Source organism: Crinia signifera, chromosome 1, assembly GCF_055691185.1.
Source record: "Crinia signifera chromosome 1, ASM5569118v1, whole genome shotgun sequence".
Lineage (NCBI taxonomy): Eukaryota > Metazoa > Chordata > Amphibia > Anura > Myobatrachidae > Crinia > Crinia signifera.
This window is the reverse complement of record NC_139217.1, coordinates 197446895-197466274: the sequence shown is the minus strand read 5'-3', so window position 1 is coordinate 197466274 and position 19380 is coordinate 197446895. Positions and strand designations below refer to the sequence as shown.

Genomic DNA, 19380 nt, shown 5'->3' with positions numbered 1-19380 from the left:
GTAAGCACCCATTAGGGTGCTTATACGATTTTTAATCGTATAGGGGGTCAAAATCGCATCGCATCGCATGCCATACATGGCATGCGATGCGATACATTCATCGTACGATGCAGAAATCGGGCGCCGCCAAAATACACAAGTACCCAATTTTTAATTGTATAAGCACCGTAATGGGTGCTTACAATGTTAAATGCACCCCCACACCACCCCCACTATGAACGCCAACCCGAAGTGTGGCAAGAGCAGCGAGCCCGCGAGGGGTGGCGGTACGCATCCTCCCACCTTTTCATACCCCTACTATCCACGTCAGCATGGAGTTGAATTTAGATAGTGTGGCGAGCGCAGCGAGCCACCGAGTCCGAAGCGTGGCGAGCGGAAGCGTATTACTTTACATGTATTCCGCGACCCCTCGCGGGGCTCGCTGGGCTCGCCATACTTCGGGCTCGGCAGCACGCCACACTATCTAAGACCAACTCCATGCCGACGTGGATAGTGGTGGTATGAAAAGGTCGGAGGACGTGTACCGCTGCGCTCGCCACGCTTCGGGTTGCCGTTGATACTGGGGGTGGCGTGGGGGTGCTTTTAACATTGTAAGCACCCATTACAGTGCTTATACAATTTATAATCTTATAGGGGGGCCATTTAACATTGAAAACACCCATTTTAGGGTGCTTATACAATTTAAAATCGTATACCATTGTATATGGCATACAATGGCATACAATGCGATGGTATACGATTTTAAATTGTATAACATCGGGTGCCATCGCACAACATCGCATCGCATCACATACCATTGTAAGGCTTATGGTATGCAATGTGATGGTGCCGTGCTAGGAAACAAGTACCAAAAAATAAATAAATAACGGTGAAAGTTTGTACTGTCATGTTACCATTGATTATCTTACTTTGATGCTGCACATAAAGGTCCTGATTCAGAGTTGCTCACTAAGCAGCGCATGTGGCCGAAGGGAAATGAAATCATTCAATGGTCGCCGACCATTGAATTATTTCTCTTTCCTTCGGGAATAAAAGTCAGTAAAAACTGACTTTTATTTCTGCCACTATCGGAAGAAGACTGGGCGGGAGCTGATGTCATGTGCTGCGCTATAAAAGAAACTGTAAATAAGGGGAACGCCCAGCATTTTCATGTGGACGCCCATAAAATGCTGGCTGTTCCCCTCCAGCACCCCTCCCCTACCCATGTGAACACCTTGGCGAGTGTGATACTCACTGAAGGCGTTCGCATAGGGGGTCTGCACATGTGCCAAGCAGAATGAACCCCAAAGTTCCTGATTTATGGGTAAATGTAATAGCGTTCATGCAATGTAAATGGTTACAGCTTTAACAGAGTTGGTCCAGCATCAGGCACTATTACATATGTCCCTAGGGTACGAAGTACATCTGACTGCTGATGTGCTATAAAATGTGACTGGATTATGTGTTCTATGTAGCTTCTGCTTGCAATCCCCTAGGCCTGAGAGATGGATTGGGGGTATATTAGGCACAAGCCATGTTTCCGAGAGACATGTTCATATTCCTTGAGGTTTAACATAATGAGAATAGACTCATAAGGCCTTGAGTAAATACTTGCTACTGACGCATATGCGGAGACTCTTTATTCTGTAAACTTACCCCTTGCTTAATGCTACTGAGGCAGCATGGGGTATAAACGTCTTCTTGGACAGTGGGCTACAGTGTATTCGATTAAAGTAAAAGGATTGTTTTTGTGAAACTTCGAGATCCAGGAGACTCTGTTAAATATTTTCTGCTCATGTGGTATTATATGTCAAAATTCTTAATGTCCATATGGACATAATGCTAACAGCATTGACCATGTTGACATTTCTTGTATCAGGACTCATGAACTGTCAACATATCATCCCTGGTGGCCAAGTGGTGACTTACCTGCTCCTGATGACGGCAGCTTCTCCATCTGTGCATTACCGTTCCTGGCAGTCATATGATTTGGTGGAGTCATATGACAGAGCATTCCGGTGAGTGCACTGATATGCCTAATGCTTGTCATAACCATGCGTCTATTGCTTAATCCTACTTCATTCTCCATTGTAAACATGTCAACATTCTGAGGTTGTTGACATTTTGTCTGTTGACATTATACATATGTCACCATTGTAACTGTTAAAATTGTGGTGTTGGCACGAATGTTGATATTGTTTTGCTGAGCTACATTATATTGTCAGAATCGGATACCAATATGATAATTAGTGAAGTTTCAGACAATTCAGATTCAACATTAAAAAAAGACAAATCAATGTGCATCCAAGCTGTAATAGCAGCTATGCTGTACTAGAAGCCTGATTGTCATGGTGTTATTGGTGACTAGCTTTAACTATACAGTGCTTAGGAACAAGAAGTGAAAATCAAAGTTGTTGTGTTAAAATGCACAAGAGAGAAAAATGATGATTATATCACTAAAATAACCTTATTATAATAAAACACACTCAAACACACTAAAAAAAACCTCAAATTTTGATGAAAAAATGTATACAAAAAGTTGTTCCTCCAGGATTAGGGGCCCTGTGTTAGGAGCTGCACGGGCAGCGCCTCCGCTCGCCCGGCAGTCTCCTCCATTGTCGTCCCGGCGGTTGCCGGGTTACTACGACGCCGTCGCGTCACCGGCCGGGAGCTTCCGGCGGACGCTGACAGGCGTCAGGCAGCCTGGGGGCAACCTCTTCCTCCCCTGCCGCAGCGGTTGCCAAGGCGACGGGGGACGCCTGGCGGCCGCAGGGAGGAAGGGGTGTGCATGACGCCGCACGCAGCGTCAGGGTAGCGCATGGCGCGCTATTTAAACAGCCTGGCCGGGACACTCAGATGCCGGCTATAGTTCTTGCTTTGGTGTCTTGAGTGTTCCCGGTCCCAGGCTCCTACTCAGCGTTGGTTCCTGTACCCAGTGGCCTGTTCCTAGCTGCCTCCTAGGATCCTTGTCTGCTCCTGCACAGATTCCTTCGTGGTTCAGATAAGTGGGGAGATTCTCTCTCTCCCTGTCCCCTTACTCGTGATTTCTTTATTGTCTCAGCATATTGTGTATTGTTACACCTGTCAGCATTTTGTATTGGGTCCATCTTGTGTATTGTTACACCCGTCAGCATTTTCTCATTGTGTCAACATACTGTGTATTGTTACACCCGTCAGCATTTTCTCATTGTGTCAACATTCTGTGTATTGTTACACCCGTCAGCATTTTCTCATTGTGTCAAAATACTGTGTATTGTTACACTTGTCAGTTTGGTTTGTTAGATCAGCTTTGCTGTATTGTTACACCCGTTTGGTAACAGCATTTGCCTAGGGGGTTCCAGTTTAGAGTGCTATCCACTGGCACCCTCCTCCATAGGGCAGGGAAGTTCTCGCCTCTTGTTTGTAGCCAGCTTTCCCCTTGTTTACCTCTGGCCTTGGCGGCTGCGTTGTCACTAGTAAGACCAGGTGGCATCGGGGTGGGAGCCTGACTAACGGGCTCCCACGAACGCGGCTATTATTGGTGAAGGTTAGCTTAGCACGCGGCCGCCAACTCCAATAGGTGACAACGGAGTTAGGGGTGGCGAGATCTCCCGTGTTCCTAACATTATAGCCGGCCCATACTTCACCTAACTTTCAGTCTGCTGTCATGGATCCGGCCCAGCAGGCAGCTAGTCACGCTTTGGCGGGACAGATGCATACCCTGACACAAGAGCTCCAGAAATTGACCCTCCGGGTGAACTCACAAGAGGAACGGGTACAGGGGGTCTTATCCTCATCCAGAAACCCTGAACCCAAGTTGAGTCTCCCAGACCGGTTTTCCGGGGAGCGTTCCCAGTTTTTTAATTTTAGGGAGTCATGTAAGCTTTACTTCAAACTCCGCCCGGCCTCCTCCGGCTTGGAATCCCAGCGGGTGGGAATGGTTATCTCCCTGTTACAGGGGGACCCACAGACCTGGGCTTTCGGCCTTCCCGCAGGGTCCGAGGCCCTTACCTCTGTGAATGCCTTTTTCTCTGCCATGGGGTTGCTGTACGACGACCCGGACCGTGCTGCCTCAGCCAAAGCCAACCTGAGGGCACTACGGCAGGGTCAGGGTAATGCAGAGGCTTATTGTACCCAATTTAGGAGGTGGGCCATTGATTCAGGTTGGAATGACCCAGCACTCCGCAGCCAGTTTAGGATTGGTCTATCCGAAACCTTAAAGGATGCATTGGTTCACTATCCTACCCCGACCTCCCTTGATGAAATTATGGAATTAGCCATTAAGGTAGATCGGAGGTTCCGGGAACGCCAGAGGGAGAGGGAGAGGGAGTCCGGGATATTCCCCTCATCTTCACTGGGGGAAACCCCGGAGGTTGCTTGCGACGAACCCATGCAGATTGGGGCTACGCGTCTGTCAGCCACAGAAAAGAATCGCAGGAGACTGAAGGGTCTCTGTTTGTATTGTGGAGGTCAGGGCCACCGTGCGGTTGTCTGCCCGTTGAAGGCGGGAAAAGACAGGGCCTCAGTTTGTTTGGGGAGACTCACTTGGGCCTATCTTGTTTTACTCCCCTAGACTCGATAATTATTCAGGTTTCTGTCTCCTGTAATAACTGCACTGTCGATACCACTGCCTTTGTCGATTGCGGCGCGGCCGGCAATTTTATTGACAAGGGTCTGGCTCATTCGTTGGGGCTCGAGCCCATTCCCTTGGTCAATTCCTTGTCGGTTTGTGGCCTTGATGGTCAGTCACTCTCCAACGGCAGTGTTACCGCATGCACTCCTTCTCTTCAGCTTTCGGTGGGGGCTCTTCATTTGGAAGAGATTTCCTTCCTTTTGTTTCACTGTCCTCTCACGCCACTCGTCTTGGGGTTACCATGGCTTAGGAAGCACAATCCCAGTATTGATTGGACCACAGGAGAAATCACACGTTGGGGCTCCTCCTGTTCTGACCGTTGTCTCTCTCTTCCTCTTCGTCTTGTTCTTCCCGTTTTTTCTTCCATACCCGTACCCTACAGAGACTTTGCCGACGTGTTTTCCAAGAAGGAAGCAGATACGTTGCCCCCTCACCGTCCCTTTGATTGTGCCATAGACCTAGTCCCCCATGCCAGATTGCCCAAGGGTCGCCTATATGCCCTCTCAGCACCTGAATCCCAGGCCATGGATTCATACATAAGTGAGAGTCTTGAAAAAGGATTCATTCGTCCCTCTAAGTCTCCTGTAGGCGCAGGGTTTTTTTTTGTAGAAAAAAAAGATGGATCTTTACGTCCCTGTATAGACTATTGGGCCTTGAACAAGATTACCATAAAAAATTCCTACCCGTTACCACTCATCTCTGTTTTATTCGACCAAATCCGGGAGGCGATAGTCTTTTCCAAGATCGATCTCAGAGGAGCTTATAACCTCATCAGGATTAGAAAAGGAGATGAGTGGAAGACTGCCTTTAATACGCACTCAGGCCACTACGAGTATCTTGTAATGCCGTTTGGCTTAGCCAATGCTCCTGCAGTCTTTCAGGACTTTATCAATGAGGTTCTCCGACCTTACCTGGGGGTATTTGCTGTGGTTTACTTAGACGACATTTTGATTTTTTCCAAGTCACTTTCTGAACATCGGCAACACGTCCGCCTGATCCTTCAGAAGTTGCGTGAGAATCAACTATACGCCAAACTCGAAAAGTGCGAATTCGAAATTTCTCAAGTCTCATTTCTGGGCTATGTCATCTCTCCCAAGGGTTTTTCCATGGACCCCAGTAAGGTTCAGGCCATCATGTCTTGGGCTCGCCCTACCAACCTTAAAGCTATTCAAAGATTTTTAGGATTCTCTAATTATTATCGGAGATTCATCCGGTCTTTCTCGGACATTGTTGCCCCCATTGTAGAGTTGACTCGCAAAGGAGCTAATCCGGAAGTTTGGTCCCCACAGGCCATCGAATCCTTTTATAATCTAAAGAAAGCCTTTTGTTCAGCTCCCGTCTTACATCACCCGGACCCCAGAATTCCTTTTCTTGTGGAGGTTGACGCCTCAGATGTAGGGGCTGGAGCTGTCCTTTCCCAGAAGAACACTCAGGATCAGAAGATTCATCCTTGCGCCTTCTTCTCCCGCAAGTTCTCCACAGCCGAAAGGAACTATGATGTCGGGAATCGCGAATTGTTGGCCATTAAGTGGGCTTTCGAGGAGTGGCGTCACTGGCTTGAGGGGGCCAAACACGTCATCACCGTGATCACTGACCATAAAAACTTAGCCTACATCGAGTCGGCCAAACGGCTAAACCCACGACAAGCCCGGTGGGCATTGTTCTTTACCAGGTTCCAGTTTATTATTACATTCAGACCCGGCCCTAAAAATGTCAAAGCTGATGCGTTATCTCGCAGTTTCCAGACTTGTCAGAGCGCTGAACTGGAGGATGCACCCATTGTCCCGTCTTCTGTCATTTTTGCGGGTCTGACTCAGGACTTGGCCTCCCGTGTTCTGGCTTCTCAGCCTTCAGCCCCTCAGGGGACTCCACATAATCGCCTGTTTATCCCTAAACATCTTAGAGAATTGGTCCTCAAGGACTTCCATGCCAGTAGGGTCACGGGACATCCTGGCGTTACCAAGACCCTTGAGCACTTGTCCAGAGCGGTTTGGTGGCCCACCATGAAACAAGATGTCACTCAGTTTATCTCGTCTTGTCCTGTTTGTGCCCGACATAAGTCTTCCAGATTATCACCAGTGGGAACGCTACTGCCATTGTCCATTCCTGAAAGGCCGTGGTCCCATATTTCTATGGACTTTATTGTCGACCTTCCTCCATCTACTCGTTTTACCACCATTTGGGTCACGGTCGACCGCTTTAGCAAGATGGCTCATTTTACACCCTTGCGTAAACTTCCTACTGCCAAGGAATTGGCACAGCTCTTCATCTCTCATATTTTCAGACTCCATGGCCTTCCCTTGGATATAGTTTCAGACAGAGGATCTCAGTTTGTGGCCAGGTTCTGGAGAAGTTTTTGTTCTGGGTTAGGAATACAGGTCAGTCTTTCTTCCGGGTATCACCCACAGTCCAACGGACAGACCGAAAGGGTCAATCAGGCCCTGGAACAATATTTACGCTGCTTTGTCTCCAAATGTCAGAGCAATTGGGCTGAGCTGGTACCTCTGGCCGAGTTTGCTTATAACAACTCCTATCATGTGGCTTCCAAGAGCTCGCCTTTTCTGTGTAATTTCGGGTTCCATCCCAAATGCAACTCCTTTTCTGTTCCCAGGGATTCCTCTCAGCCACCTGTCTCCACGGTTTCCCTCCTTAGGAAGTCATGGCAGAAGGTTCATTTAGCTCTGAGACAGTCTTCTGCACGTTCTAAGATTTTTTTCGACAAGCATAGGAGACCATGTTTATTCCGAGTGGGGCAAAAGGTGTGGTTGTCAACTCGCCACATCAAGCTTCGCCAGAGATGCCAAAAATTAGGACCCAGGTTCATCGGTCCATTCCTGATCACGGCTCAGGTCAACCCGGTGGCGTTTAGGTTGCAGCTTCCCAGAGCACTGCGTATTAATAATGTCTTTCATTGTTCTCTTCTCAAGCCAGCCTCGATGGCTCCCCAATCAGGGCGTGCTCCGAACCGTAGACCAGTCCTCGTTCAAGGGCACAAAGAATTCGTAGTAGAGCAGATATTAGATTCCAAGGTCGTTCGGGGGCAACTTAAATTTTTGGTCCATTGGAAGGGGTTCGGAGAGGAGGAGAGGTCTTGGGTACCTGAGCGATTTTTACACGCGCCCAGACTCAAAGCAGAGTTCTTTAAGACCTTCCCGTTTAAACCTGGGTCTAAGGGTTCGGTGACCCCTCCTCAAGGGGGGGGTACTGTTAGGAGCTGCACGGGCAGCGCCTCCGCTCGCCCGGCAGTCTCCTCCATTGTCGTCCCGGCGGTTGCCGGGTTACTACGACGCCGTCGCGTCACCGGCCGGGAGCTTCCGGCGGACGCTGACAGGCGTCAGGCAGCCTGGGGGCAACCTCTTCCTCCCCTGCCGCAGCGGTTGCCAAGGCGACGGGGGACGCCTGGCGGCCGCAGGGAGGAAGGGGTGTGCATGACGCCGCACGCAGCGTCAGGGTAGCGCATGGCGCGCTATTTAAACAGCCTGGCCGGGACACTCAGATGCCGGCTATAGTTCTTGCTTTGGTGTCTTGAGTGTTCCCGGTCCCAGGCTCCTACTCAGCGTTGGTTCCTGTACCCAGTGGCCTGTTCCTAGCTGCCTCCTAGGATCCTTGTCTGCTCCTGCTACAGATTCCTTCGTGGTTCAGATAAGTGGGGAGATTCTCTCTCTCCCTGTCCCCTTACTCGTGATTTCTTTATTGTCTCAGCATATTGTGTATTGTTACACCTGTCAGCATTTTGTATTGGGTCCATCTTGTGTATTGTTACACCCGTCAGCATTTTCTCATTGTGTCAACATACTGTGTATTGTTACACCCGTCAGCATTTTCTCATTGTGTCAACATTCTGTGTATTGTTACACCCGTCAGCATTTTCTCATTGTGTCAACATACTGTGTATTGTTACACTTGTCAGTTTGGTTTGTTAGATCAGCTTTGCTGTATTGTTACACCCGTTTGGTAACAGCATTTGCCTAGGGGGTTCCAGTTTAGAGTGCTATCCACTGGCACCCTCCTCCATAGGGCAGGGAAGTTCTCGCCTCTTGTTTGTAGCCAGCTTTCCCCTTGTTTACCTCTGGCCTTGGCGGCTGCGTTGTCACTAGTAAGACCAGGTGGCATCGGGGTGGGAGCCTGACTAACGGGCTCCCACGAACGCGGCTATTATTGGTGAAGGTTAGCTTAGCACGCGGCCGCCAACTCCAATAGGTGACAACGGAGTTAGGGGTGGCGAGATCTCCCGTGTTCCTAACACCCTGATGCTAAAGCTTCATTAGTTTCATAGTAGATCTAACCATGCCTGCTGAGTTAGGTTCCATAAATTCCGGAAATGGACCTGTGGAATAATCAGCTTCAATGTTTGAGGACAATGAGAGCTAAACTACATTAACTTAAGCTTTGTTTAATCTCCAGCAGAGGGGAAGTCTAATATGGCCTATACATGTAGAGATAGATTTAGCAGTGCGTAACTACCTAATTTGTGCCCCCCCACCCACAAATTTTTGGGGCCTTAACAGGACCTTCTAACTTCCATCCAGACCCAATTTCCCCACCACCATCACCATAACAATTTACTGACCATTTGTCCCCTCCCCACTGGGCACCATAAAGTGTCACCTCAAGTCATGTGCTTCACGTTCCTAATGAGCAATCCACCACTTGTAACACGTTGCACAATGCATATGTCACTAATACCTCTTTCACATCGCAAATGCTGGGCCGCCCCTGGGATTTGGACCCCGTTCCAGCCTGGGAGCAAGCCGACATTTGCGATAAAGCATGCCCTGTCTGCACCCAACATATTGCATCACAGCGACGTGTCATACGGGGCAGGGGAGGAGGAGGAGTAGGCAGCACTGATGCTGCTTCCTCCATAGCAGTGAATAGGATTTGGGTCGCTCGACCTGGGATTCCTGTTCAGACTGCCAAGCAACCCAGTGTAAAACACAGCTATTTCCCGGCTTGGATTTCCGGGTTGCTGGACCCGGGGTATTGAAGATGGCTCTTTCGCACCACACACTCACCCAGGTGGACTGGGTCCACCCCGGATATTTGTGCGGTGTGTAAGGGGTATAATTCCCAACCATTTGCACTTAGTGTTCCCCAACCTGGAGCTTCCTGCATTCTACTTCATTATGTACCGTAAGTAAAGTCCCACATGGCATTATTAAAATAGCTGCTGTAACCTTAAATAATAGCAATGATATGTTCAGCTGTATATTGTAAGTGAACATCTCCTAGATTCCACTGTATAATAATATCCACACCACAGTGCACATTTCCCTGGCAGTACTATCAGATACATGGTGAGATAAGTAGGGGGTGGCTATTATGTAGGCAGGGGGCAGAGTTAAGTCTTTGCCCAAGGTGACAGAAAGCCTAGCTTCACCTCTGGATGTACAGGACAATGACAACTGAAACATTTTATTCATTAAATAAAATAATAAAACATTCCATGTGTTTTTTTTCATTATGAGGCTGTGGCTGGCTTTGCATTATGACAGGGTGACCACAGGTAATAGTCTAGTATCTTTATAAGAAAGGTGTGGCAGTCATAATGCATGCTGCTGCATGTGTACAGTACAGTATTTCAGTGTACAGTATATTAGTATTATATGATATATACCTGGATACCTGCAAGTACAAACACAGCAAGCTGCCAAGGACACAATTTTACATTTCCTTTTGGGATTTAAAATTACAGCCTACTGTGCAATGGATGAGACTCAAAATGCTGTCACAAAGATATATTGTAAAATACAACAATTTGCCTATTGTGTGAAATACTGGTGGTAACGTCTCACCTGCTTTACACATACTGTATCTACAATGCTAGTTTGTAATGAATTTCAGAAACCAGTTGATGCAACCACACTCATGACATTTATTTCTTTATATACAATGAATTACATAAATTGGTAAATTACAATAATGTACAGTATGATAAAATTAGTAATGCTTTTTTTTTCTTCTAAAACTGCTGTTTTTTTAATACTATATATATATATAATTTGTACTTTCAAAAGGATTGTGGCCTTTTTCCCATAATTATCTACTTAAAAAATAAATGTACACAATTTATTTAGTTTTCAGCAGTTACTAAGGAGCATTCCACCGAATAGTCTTTTATTTCATCATCCATTAACTGTATAATTCGCAACTAGCCATTTCATTCATTCTATATGTTATTTCTATGAATTTACGGCATAAGTGCTTGGAGAATTCATCTCTATGCAGTAAATCATTGGTTCTAATTCACATTTGTGGGTCACTGGTACAATCAGGAAGGCTTAGTGGTACTCGAGCTTGAGAGGCACAGGGGGGTCATGATGAAGACAGAGGCTAGTTATGTTACAGAGGGGGTTAGTGATGATGGAGACATAGGGGTTGTTCATGAGACTGGAGATATATAGGGATATATAGGGCGGGATGTATTAATATACATCGCCGCCCTTCGCCTGACAGCCACCGCGATGCTGCCACATATGTACTAACATATGCGGCTAGCATCGGGTTGCGGTGACGGAGACCCCCGCAATACCTGTGATGTGGTCTGCGGGGGTCTCCGTCACATCCCGGCGGCTGCCAGTGTCCCCCTGCGTCTCCTCCTCCCCACTGCAGCCGGATGTCCTCCCGGCTGTGACACCTGCTGGGGGAGGAGGAGATCAAAGGAAGACGGGAGGGGGGGCGCGCGTACGGCGGGCGGCAATAGAAGCCCATAGGCTTCCATAGGGTATCGCCACCCTCTGGGTGGCGATACCCTGCCAGGCGAAAACGGGGCGGACGGGTAACGGTAAATAGGAAAATGCGGTAAAACCCCCATTTTACCGCATTTTCCCTTTAGTACATCCCGCCCATAGAGAGGTTATAAAGCTGTCAAGAACCTGGATGGCATTTGGCTGGGAGAGTTATAGGTTGGCATGATGCTATAGAGAGACTGGGGGTCTAGATGTTGGGGAATTAGCAGATTCTTATCTCCAGGTGCCTGGCACAGTGTCTGATTGTTATCAGTTTCACTTTCCATTAGCTGGTACACGGTGCACTGGTCACATACGTTTTCAACTTTTTAGTTCAAAACACAAATCGCTCTGTGTTTCTATATGACTTGCAATGCATGCTCTGTTTGCATATCTTATATCAAAGTACAAAAAGTATGTGCAGGCATCTAGTTCAAATCACATGCTGTGTTAGCGTATAACATGCAATTTAAACTAGATGCAATGCAATCTAGCACAAAACACACACAGCACATATCGCACTATGTGTGGGCACCTTAAGTTCCAGCATGTGAGATGTAGGGACTCGGGAGGGTTTATATTGGGTAGATTGTGAAGACAGTGACAGGTTTGTGGAGAGTCTCTAGAATAAGTCTGTGGAGAAGGTAGGGAGAGCTCTGTGGAGGGGGGGAATGTGCTATGTAGAATAAATGTCACAAATATTTACATATTTATAAACGCATACCTTCTGCAAAGTGGTATTGGACCCTTTTCCATAATCAAGATTTGGTACTTGCCAAAAAAGGTGACAATCCCTAGTATATATAAATATTTAGATCTGGATTAATGAGAATAGGAAGGGGACATAGTTTTAAGCCACAGAACATTTTGGTTGTCTTTCATTTAGGAATTGAATTGATCATACACAGAACCACAATATGTCGATTTGTTTCAAATCATAACAAATATTCACTTAAATACAGTAACTTTTTGTAGGAAGTGCAGTAATATAAAATGTAGCTCTTTAAATTGTCGATTAGCACTTTGCTTTTGAGTTAAAAAAATTGCTCAAACTTTCCATTTAAAATAATTAGTTAATAACAACCTTTTACATACTGTAAGTACACACTAGGAAGAGATGGTTGAAGAAGAAAATCCATGACAAAATAAATTTGTTATTTTAACATTAATGTGAAAAATGTTATGCTTGTCTTCTTAACTATATTGGGCGATCCAGCTGAGCATGTTACTTATTAATCCTTTGTGATCCCTTGTCCATTTAAATGGATATTATTAAAAAATATATTGTGCAGAAGGGGAAATTTACTAAGATGGAAGTTCTATTTCACATGGGATGTTGCAATGAGCAACCAATTAAAAACTACTTCTTATTTATTTAGAACCTTCTAGAAGATAACAGATAGTATCTGATTGGTTGCCCATGGCAACATCCTCATTTCAAAAATTACCAAACCAGTTTTTTTTGCGGGTTACCTTTTTGGAACCATCTACTTCACCAGTGTCATCGCATGCAGAGGGTCATAAAGGGTTAATATGGCAAGCAATATTTTCTCATTTTGTACACAAACCTGTGGGGAGAAAAATGAGTGCATATACATTGCTGGGGAGTGCCATTTGACCTTTCTGAAAAGGCTCCAATCACAAGTCAACGATTGTTGAATTTCCTTCATAGAAGGCAAAACTACAAACATTGATAGAAATCTCCACAGGACACATGTAAAAATGTAATGCAAAATCATTAACTGGCTTGTAGCCAAATCATTTGTTAATAACAAATATATTTTAAAAATGGAAAGTTTTGGCTATTTCTCTTATGTGTTGTGATTAACACATACATGTTTTGATGAGGGATATGCTGATTGATTAACGCATAAGCATGGAATTATTAGTGCATGTTGTGGTAAGCGCATCATTTGTCCTTTTGTACTGTATGTACCACCTCTCTGCTGTTATACCTGACTATTCATGGGTTTATTAACCTTCTTCATATATTCATCTATTTGTTATTATGCATGATTTTATTCATGTACTTGTGGCTTGTATTGCTGGGCATTATAAATTAAGGGAGATGATGCTGATAATAGATTAATTAAAACATAGATTAATAACATATAAAATTGTTTTTTCTATCACCCATGTGTAGACCACTATCATTCAGCTTTAATATAACTGGGAGAGAGTCAGCGTTGTAATTAAACTGTGTCATTCTTAAATGTAATTTATATTGTCTAAAATGATTAAGAAATACAAACCAAAGAAAAACATGCCAGATTTCTAAATTAGTCGGTTGCATATTTCATGCTTATATCAGAATTACTGGATAGTTATAAACAGATCTCACGATACATAAGAAAGTAAATAACATTAAAAACATACAAAAGTATAGGAAAATAGAAACAGTACTAAAGCACTCAAGCAAAAATACATGTAGAAAGTAGGACATTTATAGACACTTAGGTGTTTTTGTTTATTTTTGTATTTTATTTGAAGCCACAACATCCATTGCACAAAATACCCCACTCATTGTTGATCATTTCAGTGTGTTGGAATCAGATAACCTGAAACAGAATCATGGTCAGTGATCCTTTTTTGTGTTGTATCACTTATGGAAGACTTCCATATACAGTTAAAAAATTAAAAAGTAAATAAAATCTGAGAACTTGGTACAGAGTACATTGAAATGTATTATGATCAGTAGATTAGTCTATGTTGGTGCCACTTGCCCACAATCTTCATGCTTCGGGATCGTAGTCTTGGTATTCCTAAACAAATCATAAAAATTCAGTAATATTACGTTACGGACAATAAAATGTTTGTGTCTTCGGCATAAATTACTTGTACATTATAGTCCTTCACTTTCTTTTGTATAAAAAATGTTTTTCAGAAGACTATGCTGAACACCAGAAAAGTTAATTGCTGCTCCGGTGCCAAATCTCTCTTTCTCTCTCTCTCTCTCTCTCTCTCTCTCTCTCTCTCTCTCTCTCTCTCTCTCTATACATTTTGACAAGCTTTTAACAAATATATTATAAATAACCATGACACCATAAACACACAAGACATAAAAATTGGTAAGCAAAATTGGCCAGATGATCAGTGAAACCATATATCCACCACTAAATGAAAATCACAATGTCAAAATGACATTCAGCACACTACAAATAAAAACTTTGGGGTTTAAAGGCTATCCGGTTTACATCAACCTTACATTTTTCTTATCTGATATGCCTTTTATAGCTTATGTGGCTTTTTACTTTCCTCGGTACTTGTTTCCTATCTGGGCGCCCGCTAAGTTAATTGCGCACCATGCTATTCTCCGTAGAGAAATCTGATCGCATCGCATCGTACACACACACGATATTGAACGATGCGATGCGATGCGATCCGATTCGATTTCCCATAGGAAACAATGTTAAATGGATCAATTTACCCAAATCAGCATAGGGAAGAATGGTAAATGGGCCAGAAACCCCAAAAAAACCCACAGAGCAGTGTAATGTCCCCCCAAAAGTAGTTGGCGCCACCCCGCCATCAACGTGAACCCGAAGCGTGGCGAGGACAGCGAGCCCGCGAGGGGCGGCGGTACGCGTCCTCCGACCTTTTCATGCCCTACTATCCACTAGGGCGTGGAGTGAGAATAGAATAGTGTGGCGAGCACAGCGAGCCACCGAGCCCGAAGCGTGGTGAGCGCAGCGAGCCCCGCGAGGGGACGCGGATACCTTCACAGGTAAACGCGTCCCTTCGCGGGCTTCCCAGGTGTCCGCGTCGCCATGGACACCTGGGAAGCCCGCGAGGGGACGCGTATAACTGTGAAGGTATCCGCGTACCCTCGCGGGGCTCGCTGCGCTCGCCACGCTTCGGGCTCGGTGGCTCGCTGCGCTCGCCACACTATTCTATTCTCACTCCACGCCCTAGTGGATAGTAGGGCATGAAAAGGTCGGAGGACGCGTACCGCCGCCCTTCGCGGGCCCGCTGCGCTCGCCACGCTTCGGGTTCACGTTGATGGCGGGGTGGCGTCAACTACTTTTGGGGGGACATTTCAATGTTCAGGGGTGTTTTTGGCCCATTTACTATTGTTCCTATGATAATTTGGCTAAATTGAGCCATTTCACATTGTTTCCTATGGGAAATCGAATCAGATCGCATCGCATCGCATCGCATCGTTCAATATCGTGTATGTGTACGATGCGATGCGATCCGATTTCATTACGGTGCCGTACGTAGAAAACCTGGGCGCCCAGATAGGAAACAAGTACCCTTTCCTTAATATGGACCTAAGGATCAGGGGTGCCGAGAGAGGGGGGGAGCAGGTACAATTTACCCGGGCCTGTCAGGGGGGGCCTGGTCTGGACACACAGGTTTTTTTTTTAATTTGGTGGCAAGTACCCCCAACATGACCCATTCCATTAGGTACAAAATGAGGTTGCGCTCCAGCACAGTCCAAAATTCAAAGAGGGGCAGTCACATCAACTGCCAGTGAGTCCAGGACAGTGATGCTTGGGGTGGCAGTATATGTGACCCCCCCCTTTTGAATATTGGACTGTGCTGCTGGCTTACATCTGTAATTGCCACTGGCAGGGAAGTCCAGGAACAGAGCATTTTGTACCTAATGAAATGGGCCATGTTGGAGGGTATGTGTAAATCCTTTGCAAAGAGCATGTAACCCCTGGCAGAGCATGTTAACCCCTGGCAGAGCATGTAAATCAGGGCAGACAGGTTAATCCCTGGCACAGAATGTTAACCCCTGGCAGAGCATGTTAACCCCTGGTAGAGCATGTTAACTTCTTAATATGCAATGAGCATTACGGTGTGTGGTATAACGTGTAATGAGCATTATGGCATGTGGTATAATATGTAATGGGTGTGTGACATGTGTAATAGACATTACAGTGTAAATTTTTGTACGTGTATCCACCTTGGAAGCAGTGGCGTAAAACCGGGTCCGCAGAGTGTGCGGGGATCTCCGTCCGTGGGTGCCCCAGGAAGTTGTTGTGTTGGCCCAGGATTTCTCTTGGCGGCCCTGCTAAGGATATATGGTTTGCCGTCGCTGGGTAAACAATATCTAGGTCTAGGCCAGTAATGGTCGACAGTGACTAGGTCAATACCTTGAAATGGTTGACATGGTTGAAATGGTTGACATAACCAAGGTCGACATTGACAAAAGGTTGACATGCATTATTCACATTTTTTACCACCCAAAAAGGCGGTCTTTCATATTTTACTATCCAACTGGGCATAGAAAGGGAATATAATAGTGTGCCAAGCACAGCGAGGCACTGTGCCTGAAGCATGGCGAGCGCACATGTCACACATTCATATATGGTGTCTATGATGACATACATTGACAGACACAAAACACCACAAAGAACTAATGTCGACCTTATATATGTCGACCACATCTATGTTGACCATAAGATTGTGTCATCCTTTTGTCAATTTTGACTTTGAGTATGTCGACCATTTCAAGGTGCTGACCTAGTCACTGTTGACTATTAGTGGTAGTCCTAGTGACTGTTGACCTAGACATTGTCTACCCAGTGACCGCAAACCGTATATCCTTAGGTCAGTATTGAGGAAAGAGATGTGCATTGTTGGCTCAACATTTTTGTCAGGAAATGACTCTGGGCATAATTCAGAGGTGTACATGTTGCCCATGTGTGACATATTGGAGCAATGTCTTGTTATTGCACTTGTGTCGAAGGGCCAGATGTATCAAGCTTCAAAAGTGATAACATGGAGAGTGATAAACAGCCAGCCAATCCTACCTGACATTTTTCAAACCCAGCCTGTAACATGACAGGTCGGAGCTGATTGGCTGACTATTTATCATTCTCTATTTTATCACTTTTTAAGTCACACCAAGCATGCATCCCAACTATGTCTACACAGAGTAACAGTTGCAATTTGATGTGATCTAATGATTGTAGACCTAGACATTGTCTACCATATATACCTTAACCAGGATATACATATCAAGTATTGTTTTAAATCTGTAATGGAAAGCATTAGTTGGCTTGTTAAAGCTGGCTTTTAAATTTTTGCAAAGAATTATGAATATCCTTTATTGAAGAACTAAATATTAACCAACTTGATTGCTATTAAAAATTGAATATTTTGCTTATAACCAATTTTTAATAAGGGTATATTTAGTTATCTAATAATTCAAAAGTCTGTCAGTAGAACAGTTTAGATAATGGTACATCTCCCTGGTGATCTCATTCTCTGAAATACTAGTTGTTGCCCATAATCAAATTCTATTATCTTCTAAAAGGTGTTACTGTATAAAAATAAGAAGTACTGTAGGTTCTGATTGGTTGCTATCACCAACATACCATCTTTAATAGAACTTCCATCTTAGTAAGTTTATCACATAATATGTTTGGAGTATGATTACTTGTGAAGAGAGCCAGTACCTTTCCACACAGAAATTGCCAGGATTAGAGGATCAGGAGTTTTAAACATGTTTAATGTCTCATATTCCAAGATGCAACCATCAGGGGAGGAGAGGATTGCCCCAATACATTGTAGATGCATGGGCCCCTTTAGGCTCAGAGTCAGAATTACAGTTCATGGTCTAAGCTCCCTTCTTGGATGTACAGTAGGTGAGTTGGCAGCAAGCAATTATTCTTATTGCTACAGTAGTGGCATTTATGACAACGGAAGGGAAAAAAATATTAGATCAAAAGCTGTAACCTGTTGAATATCAAACTGTTCTACTATTAAATGTCTAGGTCAGGGGTTCCCAAACTTTGTGGAATCATGGCACCCCAGAGTACTGTATCAGAAAGTTTTTCATGGCACCCTTGGACCAAAAATTTCTCATTAAGAAAGTCATAAAAAAAATATTAAGTTAATAGAATTGTGTTTATAGCTCATCCTTAGGGTCAATTATTTGGTAATTAACAATATTCACCTCTGTTTGTCCACAATTTGGCTATTAAGTTGGCCATAAACAACTTAAATTTGATCATGGACCACCAATCCAGGGCACCCCTGCAAGTCCTCCAAAGCACCCCAGGGTGCCACGGCACACAGTTTAGGAACCACTGGTCTAGTTGTTAGTTCTTCTGCATAGGAATTATCATGGATTATTTAAAACATGCAAGTAATATATAATATAAAACAGTTACCTGAGGGGGCATTTCATACGTCTCATCTGGATTCATATTGTCTGTATTTTCCTCTTGCCCATATCCTTCCTCATTCTGAATTAAAGATACAGAAAATGAAAATCAGTACTGCAACTAGTATAATCATTACAATGCAATCAGCAAATAAAAAGTGCTCAGAAGGGATCAGCAACACATTAGGGCTCATAAAGAGTATGATACACTTGCACATCATAAGTAAAATAGGAAAATACATCCAACTCAAAAAGAGAAGTATTTGCGGGAGACGTCAGGTATGACAGTCATACAAGTGTCTATACCATTACCTACACCCTTAAATTTTGTAGCAATGTGGCTTGAAAGTATAAGTAGTAAGTAGTAAATGTTAAAGATGCATTACTGATTTGTGTACAATTTAATAATGTAATAAGTGATACATAAACGCAAAAGACATGGTCTTGGCAGTTATTAACAAATGAATAAATAAATAAATAAAATTAAATGCACCTCCCCTTCAGTTGTGTCTTCTTTAAAGATTAATGGAAATTGAGAAGTTCAAAAGTATATAGTCATGTATACAGGATAACTGTAACGTAATAGAATATAGCTGCAACTCCAAATATGCAGAGGGTTAAATATGCAATCAGCCAATGTAAAGCAGCTGGATAGACACCAGTATAATTGCATATCATTGTACCAAACCTGCAAGACATAATCCTCCTAAATGAGGAATCCACAGATGCAAACACACTTGTTTATGTGGCAGGTATGTAAACATACACACATTGTAATTAAGTGCCTGCAGAGATGCACCCCTGGTCTTCCTCTTCAGTTAGAAGAAAGGAGATAGAAAGGCACTCCCTTTTTGTTGGGGCATGCTTGTAAAGAAAGTAGCAGAATATAAAATATATCTTTTATTATTCTAGGATAAAAATCATAAGGACCGTCACGCGTA

General features: G+C 44.4%; 1 protein-coding gene across 1 annotated transcript in view; it reads right to left on the bottom strand.

Annotated features, from left to right (window-relative positions):
- Nucleotides 1-10442: 10442 nt before the first annotated feature.
- The window catches only part of SNCA (synuclein alpha), a 42961-nt gene continuing 34023 nt past the window's right edge, over nt 10443-19380 (bottom strand). Inside the window, exons 5-6 of the mRNA XM_083179111.1 lie at nt 18447-18521; nt 10443-14081 (exon numbers count right to left, since the gene is read on the bottom strand). Of these exons, the coding sequence (XP_083035237.1) occupies nt 14052-14081; nt 18447-18521 (105 nt within the window). The 3' untranslated portion in view covers nt 10443-14051. The remainder of the gene's footprint in view (nt 14082-18446; nt 18522-19380) is intronic.